We start from the raw sequence: 19,955 nt of genomic DNA, 5'->3' as shown, positions 1-19,955 counted from the left end.
CCACAAATGGAGGGACCTACAGTTTCAAGCCGACTCCGAACGTCAGATATTTTTATGAGGGGCTTTTTCATGGCAGAAATACACTCGGAGGATTGCCATTGCCTGCCGAAAGGCGACCGCTATTAGAAAAATGTTTTTCTTAATTTTTCTTAATTTTGGTCACCGATATTTGAACCTACTCCTCTGTGAATTCCGAACGGTAGTCACGCACCAACCCAACGGCGGGTTGCTACCTTGTATAAACAGTATGGAGCCTTGCACAGATCATCGAGATCTTAAAAAAAGACTCTCCAAATTTTTTTTTTGACCCGTGTTTACTTCAATTATTATTTATTTTACATTATTTAGAGTTTTTCCTTATAAGGAACTAGTGCGAAATAAGTGAATTTCTTATGCAAAGGTTGATAACAAAAAATTTCTATGGCATCGCCATAATATATAAATAACTAGTATGCAAATTGACAAGCCGCTAGCGTCGAAACTAAATGGAATGCGCACCACTCGAGCCACAAAACTAACTAATAATGGGTTATCTTAGAAGGGCTGGTTACTATGAGCACGTGCCTACATAAAAGTCGGTAAATTTGAATGTGTATATATATATATATATATGTATATAAATCAAAAATGAGAAAACCATTAGAACAATAATCATAAACTTACGTTTACGGTATCAGGCAATAAAACACGGAATGATCGCTTCGATTTTTTTACTTGAATGATATCCATTTAACAAAAAAAAAAAAAACTTCGTAATTGCTGGTTTTAGTGAAATAAAAATTCAGCCTAGGAACAAAAAAGTCAGTAGAAACTAAGCAAAAGGAACAAAATTTTAACCCTCTAATGTAGGGTAGATTTCTTAACTAGTTTATGTGCTGATAATAATCCTGAAATACATTTAAGCGAACAAAACGAGACTTATGTATTTCAACTTATTACGATGCAAAACTATGAAGTTGCATTCAGCAAAGTGTAAAAAGTTTTTAAAAACACAAGAAAAATGACTGAGCAAATTACTTTTTCCTTGCGGAGTTTGCAAACCATATTTGTAATAGCCTTTCAAACCTTTTATAAAACGAAAAGTCCTACCGGTTATCTGAATTGGTGTCTACATTAAAACAGATAACGCAAATCTGACTACCGTTTCTTATTTCTCGTGCCATAAAATTTTACAGACTCTCAGTTTTGAGTAGGTAAGGTTTGTGCATTAGTGGGTTAATCCCATAAAAATCAAAAGAAGCTTGAAATATTTTCTAAAATGTCATCATAAAATATCCCAAATAAATTTTTGGGTAAAGTTTAATTAGGTCGACTGTCGTAAATTTCTTTTAGCTGTTGACTGATTATATTTGTTTGAGTAAATGATTTTCAGACAACAGCGTACGCAATTTGATTGCCAACACTACATATTAGGGCGGGTCGATTTAAAAATCGCTCATTGCTCTGTGAAAATCGTATTCTAGGGATCAAAATAAGAAACTTTGCCGAAGGAACCATACCTCTAAAAGGAGTTCTGATGTCCCCCAATTAGGGTCGAACGAAAAATCCCTCTTTGACCCATTTAGAGTGCTCCAATCGAGTCCAAATGTATGACCGACCCCCACTAACTTTGGACGGCCGATCCACCCATGCCAGTGGCACACCCCCTGGAACTCCCCTGGGGGGTTCCCCATACAATCATTTCAAAATATCACCATTTTTGGCCTTTACATGAGAAAAGAAACTAAAAAGTTCGACCCAAATGGGGGACATTAGAATTCGTTTTAGAGGTATGGTTCCTTCGGCAAAATTTCTTTTTTTGATCCCCAGAAAATAATTTTCACAGAGCAAAGGGTGATTTTTTTTGCCTCCCCACAAATCGACCCGGCCTACTACATATGTATGTATATGTACACGCATACGTTGGTATCAATGTGTGCGACGCTATGGCTATAATTAATTTTTAGTAATTATTTAGACGTTGTCTGATATGATCCTATATAATATTATTTTATTATTTTATCATTTTATGCTATTTAGAAAGCTATTTACGGGTATTTGCCCGTTGTCGAATGTCACCGAAAATAACCAGATAAGCTTATGTTTACGAATATAATACTAGCTAGAAAATATTTTTTTTTTTTTTTGTACTATTCCACATAAAACTCCACAAATTACCACTCTATTCCATTTTATTTTTATTTTATTTTAACATTAAACTGTGCTTCGCGACTGCAAGAATATTTTTGAGCTAAAAAAACGTAATTTTGAAGGCAGCATGTCACATAAGTGCATATATGTATATATAGGTAGATCCACTTTTATGCGCATATGTAATTTTTTTTAAATTATTTTTTTTATTTTTATTTCATTTAGTTTTAATTTTACAGGAAAGAATAAAAAAATCGTTTAAGACTAATTTTCTTAAAGTACTTTTCTGTATCTCTAATACAAAATATCGCATATTCCAAGCTAAAGTAACTCCAAACAAATCGCTTTCGCCAATGTTGATAAAAAGTTTGTATATTCTTTGGAACTTATCACATTTTTGGTGAGTTCTTTAGGCTGAAATTAGTGGTGCCGTAGCCATAACGCCAAAGCAGTAACCATAACTAAAGCCGCAACATTACAGCATTTGTCCATTAGTCATGCCATAACCATAAACAGCCGATAGTGAAGTAGAATTAATGACAAAATTTGCATTTTGTCATAAAAATTCAGATAATCTTCCGCTAAGTCTATTAATTTTTCGTCGTTCATTTCTAATTTTTAAATTTTTATCACAAGTATTAGAACAAACGTAAAGTATTTCACAGGTGCTTACGATTACAGGGGAAAACCATAATTTAATATACGGTTATGATAACGGCGTCATGGTGCGGCACCTGTAATCGTTCACAGTGATTCCCATATGTTTGATCAGAACAGCTGATTGCTATGGTTACGGTTACGGCTGAGGACGGCAACACTAATTTCAGCTTTAGACATAACAAAGTTGCTCATCACTGATAAGGAATAATTTAAGAAACGATGCATATTTTATTTTTCTCGCTATGCAATTCAAGTGATGCAATTCATTCTGAAATGGAGCATGCATTTTCCATCTGGAGATCTTATCACGCCTGTCAGATAACTCGAGTTGAACGAACCCAGAAAGTTTTCATTGGATTTGCTTGCTCTACATTACTTGCGTTTTCATAACCCGATGCTCTCATACTATTTTAAATGCTTTCTTATCAATTTGAAACCTCGGAAGTCTCGGCGAGCTATTTGCCTTCATCTTTAGTCTTTGATATTATTCAATATGTTGTGGATGGCCGCTCTTCTGAAGCGTATGTTTTTTAATATCCTTCCTAGAGCACTTCGTAATTTGGGTTTTCCTCTATTGGCTTTATAAGACCTCTTTAGGGAAAGAATGTGCCCATCATGAGAGCTCTGACAGAATTCAAAACTATCTACAAATCTTTTGAGATTGGCTTTGCTTTCTCTAAACACTCCTTCATTAAATTTCTTAATTTTGCTTCTAATTAATTGATTCATAATGCTTTGCTAAATTTTTTATTTGTAATCATTAAATTTAGTATTATATTTTTCGTTGAAACATCTGTATTAGCCCGTAAGACAATTTGTTTTTGTTGACTAAGTTTTCTTTTAATAAATAAATAAATAAATAAAAATAGATATTTTTTGAACAAGTGCTGGGTCCCGCATCACTTCACTCTAAGCCAGCGATATTTATGTTCTTATATTATTATATGATTTTGATTGATTTTTCGTTTTGGAATTCAAGAATCATATAACCGGCTAATACGAGTTTCGAATAGCTTTCAGAAAATGAATATATATACTTGAACCGGCTGAATAAATAATACAAGTATAATTGTATACATTTATATTGTATTCATTCAATTGTTACTTTAAAGGGCAATCAGCTCCAAAAAAATCTACTTAATAAGCTGAGACAGAAAACCCTCCAAGCTCGGTAGTTTACAACACTTAATCAGTACTGTGCACTGACCTAACGAACACACTTGTATCAACACGGGCAGCTTAGAGTCTGAAAGTATCGCACTAGGTCGAGTTTTTTTTTCTACAATGTGTGATATTTTGTTTACAAATGCCATACCACACTATGGCGGAAATTATTCATCGCCAAGAAGTGCTCGCGATTAGAAAAACCTCTACTGTTTTATCATATTAATATTTCATATACATAACGGAGATAAAACTACCGGCGTACCACGTACAAATACATTTTTGCTAAAGCTAAGCTTTAGTTATATGGTTTGAAATGGTATTATAGACAACTAAATAAGTTAGACGTCGAAGGCGGAAATACAATATATAGCACCTATATTCGGAAAATGAAAAGGCTGACGAGTATATGAAGAAATGGTCCGAGACATGACGGAACTTTTGTAACAGGAATCCAAGCATACAACTGAGAAGAGTGCAAGTCTAAGCAGGTGCAGAGTTCGCGTTGCCTTTGACAAATACTCGATAAACGAAGAACACAGAGCTTTCTAAGATTCGCACACATAGGGTTCCTCACAGCATTATTAAAGATCTACTGAATTAGATCCCTCCTGTAAGCTAGGGAAGGACCTCTCCGAGCCGTTTGATATAAAACGAGGTTTCAGACAGGGTGACTCGCTGACGTATGACTTCTATTACCTGATGCTGGAAAAGATCGTGCGAGCCGCAGAACTTATTCGATCGCACAATTTTTTATAAGAGCGTACAATGGTTGGCACATGCCGATGATATTGACACCATTGGCCTTAGTTACCGCGCTGTTAGTTCTGTCTTGGATAAAAAAACAAAGCGAATGGATCGCAGAGGAAAAAACGAAGTACCTCCTATCATCAAACAAACGTTCGGCGCACTTGCGTAAGAAGAAACTTCGTTTATCTAGGATCCAGCATTAACACCGATAACAATGTCAGCCTAGAAATCCAACGTAGAATCTCTCTTGCCAACAAGTGCTACTTTGGACAAAGTAGGAAACTGAGTAGTAAAGTCCTCTCTCGACGAACAAAACTGACACTCTACAAGGCTCTCATCATGCCTGTCCTAACGTATGGCGCAGAAATTTGGACGATGACAATATCCGATGAAACGACGCTTGGAGTGTTCGAGAGAAAGATTCTGTGCAAGTTGTTTGGTCCTTTGCACGTTGGCAACGGCGAATATCGCAGACGATGGAACGATGAGCTGTATGAGCTTTACGACGACAAAGACAAAGCGCAGAGAATAAAGATCCAACGGCTACGTTGGCTGGGTCATGTATTAGTATTCGATGCGGTACCACTTGGTGGTAGTAGAGGAAGAGGAAGGCCTCCTCTGCGTTGGAAAGATCAGGTGGAGAAGGACTTGGCTTCACTTGGTGTGTCCAATTGGCGCCGGTTAGCACGAGAAAAAAACGACTGGCGCGCTTTTTTGAACCCGGCCAAAATCGCGTAAGCGGTTATCACGTCAATTAAGAATAAGAAGAAATAAACTAGTCCTATTTAGTGCACTGAACCCCATCCACTGGATTATTAGCGAGATGAACGCCAGATTCGGAACCCTGTATAACGCTTCCTGCATGAGATGAGAAAGAAGTAAAGGCTATTCCACGCTTTCTGTGCGAAGAGATCGGTGAACTAATTTCTTTTCGGAATCTAGACAGTTTAGACACAATCTTATTGGTAAGAACTGATTCAGTTCGCCAAAAGATAGTGATGCTTTAAGTACATTCAGAAAACAAAACAAAAAACAGATTAACGAAACCAACACAAGACTGAGTCTTGTCAAGGCCCTATGCTACTGAGAGCAGTGAACAAGAAAAAAAAACCAAGCACATTTTGGGATGAGACTAGGGAAAGCCAATTTAGTCACCTCTACATAGAAATCTTTTTTTTTTAAAGTTGCCTAACTTTAAACTAAAGAAAAGAAAGTAAGAATTTCAAACATCTAACTTTTAAGGGTCTTTCAAAAGTTAGTAGTGAATAGTTCCTAGACGGTACTTTGTTTTATGTCAACTTTGACATTTGTTAAATAAACAGATGTACAATTTTTAACGATAGAACAAAGTGTTAAAATTATTAAAACTTCTTATGAAAATGGTCGATCCTTTAAAACAACGTATCACAAAATTCATGATTTTTTTGGTTGAAATAATCGTTCAAAATAGTCGGAAATTCAAAGGCTGGTGAAGAAATTTCAAAAAACCGGCTCTGCCAAGAATAGAAAAAGGGCTGGCAGACCAAATACTAGATGCTCTGTTGAGAATATTACTGCTGTAGCGCAAAGTGTTACGGAACAACCTTCAACATCGACATCTCTGAACATTTAGACATTAATGAATCGACTCTTTGGCGGAATTTACCTGTAGACGTGCTCATGGTGAGCATTTAAATGATGACATTTTTCATATAAAGTTGTTGAGAACTGTATTTTGATTAAATGTAAAATTTTTACATGTTTTATTTGAAAATAACCGCTAGACTCTGCTTTCGAAGGACCATTTATAATTTTCGTTCAACTGTTTCATAATTTTCTATTAGTTTGCTTGCTCTAACCAAACCATTTAGATTTGAAATGGATTCAGCAAAGCGTTAAATATAGTACCTGATAAAATACTGTGACAAGGAGCTATTTTTCCAAATTGCTTAATTTTGGTTACGTTTACATTTTTAAAGTATATGCAAGTTCTGCCAAAAAATTAAAAAATAAAATAAAAAACTTGTATAAATAACTTGTTATTATATGAGTTGAGCAAAACAAAAATAAAAAAATATAAAAAAAAATATTTTTTTATAAATGCACACTTATTTGAATACCAATTTATTGTTCACTTTTGTATAATTGTATGTATATGCATCCGTAAATATCGATATTATTTCTCATCGCCGCCAAGCATAGAATGCAGCAGTTTTAAAGCTCGTGTTTACATTTACGTGAGTTTATTCCATTTTGCATTTGTACTGGCCACTGAGAAGCGCCAATAACACGAGCTTGAATTATGTAGCCATTTTTTGTAAAATATTTGTATGCATTTAGATGTGAATCCAAGAAGAAACGTTTCTCCCATACATACATATTTTTTATTTTGCTTTATTTTTCAAATTAAAAAAAAAATATTTTCTTACCGATTTTTCTGATATTTTCAAGACGCTGCTAACCATGGTGACGTTGCTTTGCCGTTAACTCTGCACAGATAACAGCAAATTATGGATACTTATTGATGAAAGAGCTTGAGCTAACAGTAACGTAGCTCTATGTATGCTTGTCTTCTGTTTTATTAATAATTTTTCGAAAAAATAAAACATTCACTTGAGAACAAAAATTAACGCCGAAGTAAAAACTGCACATTCGAAGAGTAAAACAAGTTTTTACGCATAAAAAAATATTTGTAAAATTGCTGGTATTTAAAGGTTAAACAAATAATAAAAAAACACGTCGCAGTCTCATTTATCAAAAATTTGCGTGCGCTGCTGTTTGAAATATTGCTTAAGGTCACAGCACTTTACTTTACAATAAATATGTGTAAATAAAAAATTTGTTTTATTTTTTTTTTCAACAAAAGTTACTAAATCACACGCACACCGTTTCAATACATTAAAACTCAAATAAAAAAGTACATTTAAAAACTGTTCTTAATATTATTTAAAAAGCGTTTTCTTCAACAGACTGCAACAGTCAGTACCGCTCAACACTTGTTACACGAATAAAGCTGCAAACTGCAATCGTCGCTTTAAAATGGAAACAACATCAATAGAGCAACAGATACGGAGCAGAAGCAACCGCAACAATAAAGAACATTGATTGCGGCAGCGGAATCGGCGCTGGCGTTGGCGTTGGCGCGCTGGGATTGTTAATAGTGGCAGGCAACAACACAACAGTGAGTACAGCTATGTACTATATTATCATAGCCTCCCCACCCACAATAGGCTGCGTGCACTCTTCCGCACAATAGCATCAGCTTACTCTCTTACTTTTCCACTTTCCCCTCTTTTATTTTGCTCATTTCTTTACAGGGTGTTCTTAATCTGACCAGTGGGATTTTTGACATGATTGACAATGCTTAGATTTGTCCTTTTATGAAGCTTACTTTCGTAAAATTTAACTTAACTAATGGTTTTAAACGCTATATCGATTTGTTGGACGCCGTTATTCGTAGACAAAAGTAAGTTAGTTTTTTTGCATGTGCCCACACATGTGCCGATTTCCATCATACTAGTGATTTCTATTTGAATGAGTTATTCCATGGTTTTCGACTTGTTAGCCTACATTTTACGTTTCAAAAAATTTTCACTGAAATAAGTGGGGTAAAATCCGGCGATATCGGCCGATTGTTGCGCAATACGACGCACAGGTCGTACCACCACCAAAGTTTGCCGAGAGCCATATTTTTGGAACCAGAAGTTTTGCATATCGCCTTTCATACTCAAAAACTATTACCGATATCGATCGCCTTTGACTGTCTCATAAGCTCTGTCTCTAGTCTAGCCCAAATAGTCACTTTCTGATCATGCATTGTTGTTTCGGCAATTATGTTTGCTAATGGTGCTAGAGAATTCGCGAGCTTCGTCGGTAATCAGAATTTTCAGGAAGATAAATCTGGATTAATTTCATCGAATGATGATAATAATAGAATATTTGCCACCATGATGCTACGAGTTTTAATAAAATATTTTTACTCTAAAGCGACAACATTATGGCGCGTTAGTCCGATACATGATTGAGGTTTTATTGGGTTGACATATAAATGATGACGCGAACGGTATAGAATTGTTAAAGGTACAAATAGTTAATCAGTAAGATGGCGCACCCTGTTGTTTGGTAATTATTGCATGTGTGTATATCGCTCTCTGTTTGCAAGAAGTGTATAGTAGATATTGTATTAAGTACTTTTGGAGATTTGACATTTTGTGTAGAGTTATTAGTTTGAGTGCTTCATGTTGAAGCGCAACTGAGTAGTTGTGATAATGCAAGCTTTGTGAGCAGTGCAATCATCTTGGTACTAGAATATGGCATTCGCACGTTCAGCGATTCAGAGATTCATGGAATTTTATTAGTGAGATTGAAAAATATTTTTATAATCTTTGTAATTATGGGAATATAGTATTGTTCTGTAAAAATTTACTCGCATAAGAGTTTTATGAGAGAATTCATTTATTCCAGAATTTTAATAAGAATAATTGGCTATTTTCTGGAAATCAAATTTAGCATAAAGCTACCGGTTACAAGTATTAGCGTTTTTCGTAGTAAGTATGTATGCATATGCTAGTATGTATTTACATCTTGGATCAATTAATTTTAAATTTTAGAAATTATGTAAAACAGTCGTACATACACACATGCATGAAGACCAACCATTGTATATTTAATGATTTATTGGTATGGCAGACCTAAGTCTTAGAGAAAATTTAAATAATTTTTAATCCGAAATCGGAATATGTAGGAATTAATGGAACTCTTGGGATGAAATGCGTATTTTTCCTTGTGATTGATAGTTGCCTCGAATATATTCATCCTCATCATTTTCTTTATCCATTACTTTCACCCCAGTACCACCGTAAAGTTTTAGCTACATCAAAGTTTTAAAAAGGATAATGGGTGTTCCAATTTCCAAACTTAGGTTATGGTGGAATTTCTGGGGAATCAAAAGAGTTCGAAACACCACCCAATAATAAAATGGTATGACTTTTTCTGCCACAGTAAGGTACCTTACTAGTAAGGTGGCACAAAATTGATCATCCCATTTTATTTTTGAATGAATCTTTTACTAAATAAAAAACAGATTATTTTAAGTGGTGTACATTTTTATTTCGACCTCTATTGCTTATCTTTTTATAAAACTGCAGCTCTCTAGTTAAGTGTCAAATATATTTAACGTATGACGCCCTTTGCAAAAATTTAAAGCCTTCCAATAGGGCGATTAATTTTGATCCACCTTGTCCGGCACTCGAAGTGTAACCAGCTTCAGACCGCTCGCGCAGGTGATGCATGGGCACCAGCTGTCTGCTAGTTGACTAAATGACAGTCCAGAGAATTGTTTACAAGCGCGTGGAAGCGTTTTGCCGAGAGTAAACGCGGCGGGCGCCGTAGCCGAATGGCGGTCGCTCTTCGGCAAGCAATGGCAAACCTCCGAGTGTATTTCTGCCATGAAAAAGCTCCTCATAAAAATATCTGCCGTTCGGAGTCGGCTTGAAACTGTAGGTCCCTCCATTTGTGGAACAAGATCAATACGGACGCCACAAATAGGAGGAGCTCAGCTAAACATCCAAAAAGGGTGTACGCGCCAATTATATATATATATAATATAATATATATATATGTATAAACGCGAAAAAATAAAATCAGTAATGAATTTCAAACGTAATGGTGTGATTGCATTATATTTGGCTGGAAAATCACAATCAGTGATTGTTCGTGAACTCGAGCAAAGTAAATAAAGTTTTTGTTTATCGCACCATTACTTGTTAAAATGATACTGGTAGCATCGCGAAACGTCATGGAGGTGGTCATCAAAAGGCTGCAACGGCACGTGAAATGGTTCAAAAGTGAAGAAGCGACCGGCCCCCGACGAAGTGCCAATCAAATGGCGAAAGAACTGAAAATATCTAACCGCAGCATCCGCCGCATACTGAAAAATTATCTCAAGGTCAAGTTTTACAAGATCTAAAAGGCGCATGATCTCACACCAAAGCTGCAGCAAGTCAGGCTTGAGAGAGCGAAAGCGGTAAATTTCCGAACACTGCCTTTTCTGATGAGAAATTTCTTAAAATTGAGCAATTGGTAAACTCTCAAAACGATAGGGTTTATTTGACGGACCGTTCATACGAGAATTTGAGTTATCGATTGGCCACCAGGAAGCAGCACCCGCCACAGGTAATGGTTTGGGCCGCTGTAACCGTAGATGGGCGCTCTCCAATCGTTTTCATCGAGCCTGCGTTCAGGCAAATACGAAATATTATCGGAAAAGTATTTTCAAGTTTGCCTTGAAGACGTGGCAGACAAACATTTCGGTGCAGGCCATGGATCTTTCGACAGGACTCGGCACCGTCTCATAAAGCTCGAGTGAACCAAAAATGGTTAAAAACAACGTTCCGAACTTCATAACATCCACTCCATGGCTCTCGCATTCACCAGATGCGAATCCGATGGATTACTCTCTTCGGGACATTTTAGACAGCAAGCTCCGAACTAAAAGATTCTGCAGTTTCGAGGCGCTGAAAAAAACCATTGTCCGCGAGTGGGACAAAATGCCTTCAGGTCACATTCGCGCGGCTTGCGATTGGACCGTGTCAAGGACATAGTCAAGGCAAAAGGTGATCATATCGAGCAAAAGTAAATTAATTCTTAATTTTGTATTATTTTCACACATTTTCTACTTTGAATTGAATAAAAGTAATATTCCAAACTAAATTTATGATATTTTGAATTGGTTACACTTCGAGTGCCGAACCCTGTATTATAACAGTTGTTTCAGGAAGTGATTGTGTTGATGTCTACCGCAAGAGAGATTATCAAAACTTTAACGTTGAACTTGCTTACAATTTTCCAATGATGGTAAATAAAACAAGATCGGTTTCGCCTCACAATCGAAGCACCCTGCTGAACTTTGAAAACATTGGTGTCAAATTTTAATACTCAGTTCAAATTTTTTCACAAATATCAATGTTTAAATATAATCTATGTTCAGTTGATAAGCAATGGTCTTTCACAACGAAAGTTATTGTAATGTGACGTACTGTTACAAAGTTATAGCTGATTATAAATATAAGACTATGGGCGACATATGCCTGCTAGTTATGTATCTATTAGGGATGTTGATGTTGTTGTTGTAACAGCATAAAATATAAAAACGAAAAAATAAAACTTGGGAGGGACAGTCTTTGACCGGATATAAATCCTGGTTGTTTCGGTAATATAGAATGAACTCTTGTGGGAATCGAATACCAATATACGCGGTATTTGTTGACTCCGGGATTTCATGATATTCAATACAATTGTTTGATGCTGAGATTCGTCCCGGATTACAACTCTCTCAAACTCAGTAAAGTTCAATAAGCCTGGAAGGTTTTGAAAATGGATTATTTAGTTCAACATAACACAAAAAAAATTCTTAACGCAAGATGTAGTACGTATATACGATAATTTTAAATTGAATTAAGTTTAGTGCTACTTTCGTTTCTTTTCAGTCCTAACTTTCCATATTACACTCCGATTTCCACCCGAAAAACATATCTATTTTCAAAAGTCCGCCATTTTTAATTTTTTTTTTAGCTATCCCATTGTAGCACCTGCCAGAATGACAAGCCTACAGAGTATTAATCAGTTTAATTTTTTCGCTTCAAATGTCCTGAAGAGCCAAAATCCTGTTGACAAGCCACCTTTCTTTTTTTTAAGGCGCTTACTTTGGTGCCACACTACTACAAAAAGATATATATTATCCACTATAAAAAACCGCGATCCCATAAATTTGGGGTTACCATTAATAGTACAAATTAAATGTACAAATACTTTTGAGCTGTCAAAAAGGAGCATAATTGGTCGCGTAGTCTAGGCGTCCAGAGAGTTATGAAGACAATTCATTTTTAAGCAACTGCCGTTAGTTTCGTATCGTACAAATTGCTTGCTCTGTCTTCGAATCTTTTGCGATTTACTACGAACCGTCGTCGAATTGACAATTTACCAAATTTACTGTCTTCGAAAAATTATAGACAGTGACAATGAGAGAATTGTGACTGTATTAGTGAAAAATATACTTGGAACAATAACGTTGAGAACAACAATTGCCAATTGCATTGTCAGTTTGCCTCAACGAATCGATGCAGTACTGAAATTTAAATTTTGTCTTTAAGAATTTTCTGTGAAATTTTCTAACTACTACTGCATTTATTAGAAGCCGTGGCAGAAGCCATAATTTTAAAATTTACTCATCGTGCATAATCCGAAGAGTAAGCCCTGTATATGAGATAGAGCACCTTCAAGCGCACATTACAATCTGGAGGACAAACTCGGTGTTAAGCCCCTATCAGAAGATATAAACGTCAATCATATTAATTGTACATACATATATACATAATAAGAATGATATATGTATATTATTTATGAGAAAAAACTGAAATCCGAATGAATAGAATTAAATCCAAATAACTTATCAAAAATATGTTTATATTTACATTTGCATGTACATACATACTCATACATGAACAAACGAACCAAGTCTAACAAACATATGCACTTATGTAGGGGAAAATGGGGAGTTGTGAGACACAGGGAGTTGTGAGACATTGTTAGCTTTCGGCATTATTCATTTGTTTACATTCGATTTTAAGTGTCAGCAAGTGTTCTCGATGCGATCTCACTTTTCAGCTAGCATTGGTCATATTTACACGCATTCGACGCGTCTATCCAGTTACTGTGTTTTGGAATTTCTCGGTAAGTTTTTTTCATCATTTGTTTTGCGATACATTCGATCAGTTGTTGAAGCAAATTGCAAATGTTAATATATGTATACAAATTATTAATTGTCCTATTAGTTTTGAATTTACACATTCACTTGAGCATGAACGTTCGATGTGTTTATGATTACGCGGCCACTTACAAAAAAAACGATTTGGAGAGTTGTGAGACATCGTTTTTTTCGACGTTATAACGCATCTTTCATAAGTACCTCGCAATATTCATGAATTGTTTGTATATCTTCTTCTTCTTAATTGGCGCTATAACCGCTTACGCGATTTTGGCCGAGTTTAACAAAGCGCGCCAGTCGTTTCTTTCTCGCGCTAACCGGCGCCAGTTGGACACACCAAGTGAAGCCAAGTCCTTCTCCACCTGATCTTTCCAACGCAGAGGAGGCCGCCCTCTTCCTCTGCTACCACCAGCTGGTACCGCATCGAATACTTTCAAAGCCGGAGCGTTTGTATCCATTCGGACGACATGACCCAGCCAACGTAGCCGCTGGATCTTTATTCGCTGCGCTATGTCTATGTCGTCGTAAAGCTCATACAGCTCATCGTTCCATCGTCTGCGATATTCACTGTTGCCAACGTGCAAAGGTCCAAAAATCTTACGCAGAATCTTTCTCTCGAACACTCCAAGCGTCGCTTCATCGGATGTTGTCATCGTCCAAGCTTCTGCGTCATACGTTAGGACGGGCATGATGAGAGTCTTGTAGAGTGTTAGTTTTGTTCGTCGAGAGAGGACTTTACTACTCAATTGCCTACTTAGTCCAAAGTAGCACTTGTTGGCAAGAGAGATTCTACGTTGGATTTCAAGGCTGACATTGTTATCGGTGTTAATGCTGGTTCCTAGATAAACGATGTCTTTTACAACCTCGAAATTATAACTGTCAACAGTGACGTGGGTGCCGATACACGAGTGCGCCGACTGTTTGTTTGAAGAAAGGAGGTACTTCGTTTTGTCCTCGTTCACCACCAGACCCATTCGCTTTGCCTCTTTATCCAGTTTGGAGAAGGCAGAACTAACAGCGTGGTTGTTAAGGCCGATGATATCAATATCATCGGCATACCCCAGCAATTGTACGCTCTTATAAAAAATTGTGCCTGAGCGATTAAGTTCTGCGGCTCCTACGATGCTCTCCAACATCAGGTTAAAGAAGTCACACGACAGCGAGTCACCCTGTCTGAAACCTCGTTTGGTATCAAACGGCTCGGAGAGGTCCTTCCCAATTCTGACGGCGCTGCTGGTGTTGAGCAACGTCATCTTACATAGCCGTATTAGTTTTGCGGGGATACCAAATTCAGACATCGCGGCATACAGGTAACTCCTTTCCGTACTGTCAAATGCAGCTTTGAAGTCGACGAAAAGATGGTGTGTGTCGATTCTCCTTTCGTGGGTCTTTTCCAAGATTTGGCGTATTGTAAATATTTGGTCGATGGTAGACTTTCCAGGTCTTTAGCCACACTGATAAGGTCCAATCAGTTGGTTGACGGTGGGCTTCAGCCTTTCACACAATACGCTCGCTAGAACCTTATAGGCGATATTTAGAAGACTAATCCCGCGGTAATTGGCACAAATTGCAGGATCGCCCTTCTTATGGATTGGGCAGAGCACACTTAAATTCCAATCGGCAGGCATGTTTGTTTGTATATATATCATGAAATTTTTGGTTAAATTTGAGTTTTTATTGTTTTTCCGCTTTTTTGTAGATTTCATAGGTATGTGAGTGAGTCAAGTAAAACAACGATCGATGCAAATATATTATTGGTTGCAATCAAGGAAATTTTGGTTGAGAAAAAGGCAATACGATCTGTTGGTCGGGCATTTTTTATACACTTTTTTATAACAATTGTCTTTTCTTTTTTATTTTTCATCTTAACCAGTTAACTGTGATTGACGAGTATACTCGTCATGGAGAAGTGGGAAAATTTTGTGTATTGACGAGTATACTCGTCATGCGTATAATTTAGTGACCATTGGCTATTTAAATTACAATTTTTGAGAAAAACAACACATATTCTCAAATTTCAAGACGTTTAGAATATTTTGAGGCTATGCCGGAATAAAACAAACAAATAGAAAATATAAACAGTTTGAGATGATGGCATACTTCCCCGTATGCACTGGTTGAAAAAGTTCACCAGTTCGCATAATGAATTTATTTATGTGCGATGATAACGTTTTTTAGATGTTAACCTAAAAGGGACAAAGGCAAAAGTCAAAAAGTGGATTTATAAACTAGAAAGCTAACTCGTGTGTGTCAGTGCATATCTTACCAAGAGTCGGCGGTTCTTATCAAATAAGTACAGTGCAACGTAAGAATTTCAAGTGCGTAAATATTATAAAGTTGTCAGAAGTTCTGTAAATTACTATTTTTTTATTTTTAGTTCATTTGTCCCCAATTTTATAAAATTAACCCATCTTTTTCATCCAATATTTTACCAGCGCAACTTACTCTGTGATTGACGAATATACTCGTGATAGCTCAATTCTGGCGACACAAAACTGTGCGCACTTTTAAATGGGAGCGCCACAGTTAACTGATTAATAAAGAACTAACAACTAAAATAAGTCATTTTTATTGATTTAAACCATGGTGTCTCACAACTTCCCATATTTTTGTATTTTGTATTATATTTTATATTATTATATACAATTTTAATTTTAAGGAAAATTGTAGTTTTGTTAAATAGGCCATACCAATAGCTTCCAGTATTCATTGACTAAAGATTCCATCGTTGACATATGCAGAATATTAAGATTTTGAGTAATACGGGTCCAAAAACAAAACCCGTCTCACAACTCCCCATTCTCCCCTACTTTGAAATTATTAAGGTAGGTAGGTAGGTGACTTCTAAAGTAGCTCTTAAGCGCCGTTTTGACACCATTATGAGACCTCCAACAGGAAGATATCTACAGTCAACCAGAGCTGTTGATATAATGGAGAAGATTGATGGGATTTAGGTTGGCGCATTGCCCCAGGCTGTCGAAGAAAGGAGCACCCAGTGAACTTAATCGTCTAGCTGCCAAACCTGAATATTTACAGAGAAATCTCTCAACAGTCTCCTTCTATGAAAGGTCCCCGCAGCTCCTGCAATGGGGGTTAAATGGTAACCCTAGCTTTTCCACGTGTGTGCCGATCGTCCAGTGACCGGTAAACACAGCTACAAGTTTGGAAATTGAATGGCGAGGAGTCCAAAAGACTTTCTGAGTCCTCCGTATATTGTACTGGGGTCAAAGGGTTTTCGAAATAGTGCATGAAGAAATGGAGCTCTATCTTTTCTGCGCTTTCCTGAGAAATAATTTGTGCAGTTTCTTTTTAACAACTTTCAGGGGGATGCCGATGTCCGGGTAGGAGGTCTCTGAGGCCAATTTGGTCCCCTTCCTGGCAAGCTCACCAGTAATTTCATTTTCCTCTACATTCCTATGTCCTCGAACCCGGATCAGAGAAATTTTACCTGCACACTCAAGAGATTTTATCTCCTCCTTACAGGAGTTTCGTTCTGCACCATGGCGTCGTCGGAGCCTTGATCGCTTCCTGACTATCGGAGAAAATGTTAATTCTCCATCAGTCCGGCGTTCCCTAAGTTTTTTGCATGCCTGCAAGATCGCAAAGACTTCTGCTTGAAAAACACTAGCAGTTTTCGCGCTTTAAAATGGTTTACAGGAAAAAATGCTTACATTGAATTTATTTACATATATAGGGTGTTTTTGTAGCTGCATGAGAACAATCGTTATCGATAACTATGCTTCGACGGCTGATAATGACAAATTCTGTTGACATTTCTGTTTAATAAGGTGTGGTAAGTCATCGTGAATGGTTTAACGCCAGAAAAATTGTGGAAACTTATTTATTTATTTACATTTAGGTATGAATTACAATCCTTCAGACTATGATACAAAAGTAACTTAGATTAAAATAAAGGAGTAGAGGTTCCTAGAAGATCGCTGGAGAACATTAAATCGAATATTTCCAACAAGTAGAGACAATCAATGACCCCAGGAATAATATTATGAGTAAACGACAGCCATAATATAGACCTACAAATTTCCACGTACTTTCGTATTTTATTGATAGCTTGCTGACTATAGAGTAACTTGGTAGTATTGAGATCAGGGAACTTAATGGCATTCTGTCTGACGAAGTCCAACTTGGAGAAAGATTTTTAAGCAATATAATTTATATGGCTATTTAAAAAAATGTGTTATCATAGACAACGTCAAGGTCCTTAAACTCACTAACACACTGCAGCGGTCGAGCCGAGTTACTGTACTATACTTAGTACACACAATGCTAGATGTTTTCGGATAGGACAATTTCAGTGAAAGGCACCACATGTAGAGGCTATTAATATTGGCTTGAAGATGAATAGTATTCTCTTGAGTTTTGATCGATACGAAGATCTTAAAGTCATCAGCATGAAGTAAAAAATTAGCAAATGAGAAACCAGTTTTGATGTCATTAATAAATAATACAAATCAGAGCGGAACACCGGAGGTGGCAGCAAAGGGAGTAGATGAAATATCCACAACAATTATTGCACAAATAAGAGTTTATTCGTTGCAGAAAAGCAGAATGAATGCCAAAACAAGCTAATTTAATTTTAATTAAGACTCTTTGAGAGACTCTGTGAGATGTCTACTACAAAGAAACGTAAGGGTCTAGCTCCATCTGGTAACACTAAGGATCAATAGGTCTATGTGATGGCTTTAAGCCAGCCAGGAGAACCTAACCTATGAGAGACTTTGTCAAATGCTTTCAAAAAGTCAGTGTAAACACAGTAGACCTGGAAGCCAGCCGAAAAAGAATCAATCCAGTATTCACTAAAAACAACCAGATACTGTTAGATACAGTAGATGTTGGTAACAAGCCCATGCTGATTTGGACAAATTAAAGATTTAACCGAAAAGCTTAGGTTTGCATTAACCGCGTGCTAAAAAATTTTGGAAAGAGTCGATAGCTTTGAAATATACCTATAATTTCGAATGTAATTTTTTTGCCACTCCTAAAGAAGAGCGTAATGGAAGAGAGTACCATGCGTCAATGAAACTCCCCGACGATAAGGATTTGTAGAATATAATTTTCAGTGATAGACCAAGGCCGGGCAATTTTTTATCAAAACTGCTGAAAGTCCATCAGCGTCGGTTTGAGAGGAAGATTTCAGTTTAAATAAAACATTACTAATATTCTCAGGACAAAGAAAAAGAACTCCAAAGTACAAGGTATAATCTATGCCAGAAGAAAAATTCGCCCGAAAGATCAAGTTCTTCATCAAGAAAATTAGATTTAAAAGACTCAGCAAGTAAATTTGCCGCTTCACTTGAGCTTCGCGCTTGACTATTATCTAAAACGATATAGTTGTAAACACTGTCACTACTCCTACAAGATTTTTGTTATGAATAAAGGTATTAGAAGAGATGTATTTAATTAGGGGAAATCCTTAGATGCTCGTTTATATTTAACAAAATACAAATGATTCTTAGTAGATTTAAAGTTCTTGAAATAATTGATTTTAAGACTTTTAAACTTTTTCAAATCCTTAGAATGCCAGGGCAGTTTATAAGATTTTTTCTTTCTGAGCGGAGTTTAGACCAAATGGACTTAAAGGCATACAAAATGTTAGATGTGTTAAGTTCAGCAAATAGATTATCCCAATTTATCATACATCAAGTAATAAATCATTGCAGTTGGCAAAATCGCACAGTGAATAATTAAATAATAACCTGCCATCAGAAGGAACAGTGCAAAACAGTAGAAATCGAGTTTGACAACTAAAGGGAAATGATGCTTATCTTTAGGAGTTATGGGATTCACACATTCAGTGTTCTTTTAGTTTAAGTTATGACTAAAAAATATGAGATCTAAGATTATATCTATATTAGAAAATTAAGAAAATTGTTCATTTTAAATTAATTGAGACTAAGAATATTATCAATAAAATATAATTCGTGAATTGCAGAAACAAATAAATCTGTTCGCAAAGTTCATACAGCGAAGTATTGAAGAAGACGCCGCAATGTCGAATCGGCATCGTTCTCTACTTGTTGGCCTTTGTCCTTCGATTATGTGGAAAAATTTACGTAAGGCGTTGACTTATGTGCCTAAAAAATACAGCTCGTGCAAGAATTAAAGCCAAATGAACATCGTTTGCTTCGCATTTTTGCAGATTGGGCTCATTTGGATTTATTTTTCAGACTATTTATATGTTTACATGCCATGATAACATACGCCGGATATCATATTAAAAAAATAAATTGCCATGAAACTATCTAACACCTTATAATACAAAAAAAAAAAACATTCCAACAATATTTATGTTTTGTATTGTATTATTATTTTAAGTTATCAAGTTCTTCAAGCTCCCTTATGTATAATTTTTGCAAAACGACAAGAATATTTGACAAGCAATGGAGTACATAAACACCCAAATATAGATTTCTGTAAGGTTATTTTACCTTTATATAACCGAAAAAGAAAACGCACGTTTCCACTGCTCGGTTGCTTTATTTCAACTAAC

The 19,955-nt window shown here is 36.2% G+C and overlaps 1 protein-coding gene and 1 long non-coding RNA gene across 2 annotated transcripts in view; one reads left to right on the top strand and one right to left on the bottom strand.

Moving 5' to 3' along the window:
* The window catches only part of LOC128858341 (peptide transporter family 1), a 30,775-nt gene extending 23,099 nt beyond the window's left edge, over positions 1 to 7,676 (bottom strand). Inside the window, exon 1 of the mRNA XM_054094528.1 lies at positions 7,113 to 7,676. Coding sequence (XP_053950503.1) covers positions 7,113 to 7,148 — 36 coding nt within the window. The 5' untranslated portion in view covers positions 7,149 to 7,676. The remainder of the gene's footprint in view (positions 1 to 7,112) is intronic.
* Positions 7,677 to 7,755: 79 nt separating this feature from the next.
* Positions 7,756 to 19,706, top strand: LOC128858342 (uncharacterized). Its single transcript, XR_008454001.1, has 3 exons — positions 7,756 to 7,864; positions 8,001 to 8,149; positions 19,398 to 19,706. It is a non-coding gene; the product is annotated as an uncharacterized LOC128858342 (long non-coding RNA).
* The last annotated feature ends 249 nt before the right edge of the window (positions 19,707 to 19,955 follow it).

The sequence above is a fragment of the Anastrepha ludens genome, chromosome 3 (assembly GCF_028408465.1).
Source record: "Anastrepha ludens isolate Willacy chromosome 3, idAnaLude1.1, whole genome shotgun sequence".
Taxonomy (NCBI): Eukaryota; Metazoa; Arthropoda; class Insecta; order Diptera; family Tephritidae; genus Anastrepha; species Anastrepha ludens.
The sequence above is the reverse complement of the archived record's forward strand: the minus strand, read 5'-3'. Positions and strand labels throughout refer to the sequence as shown.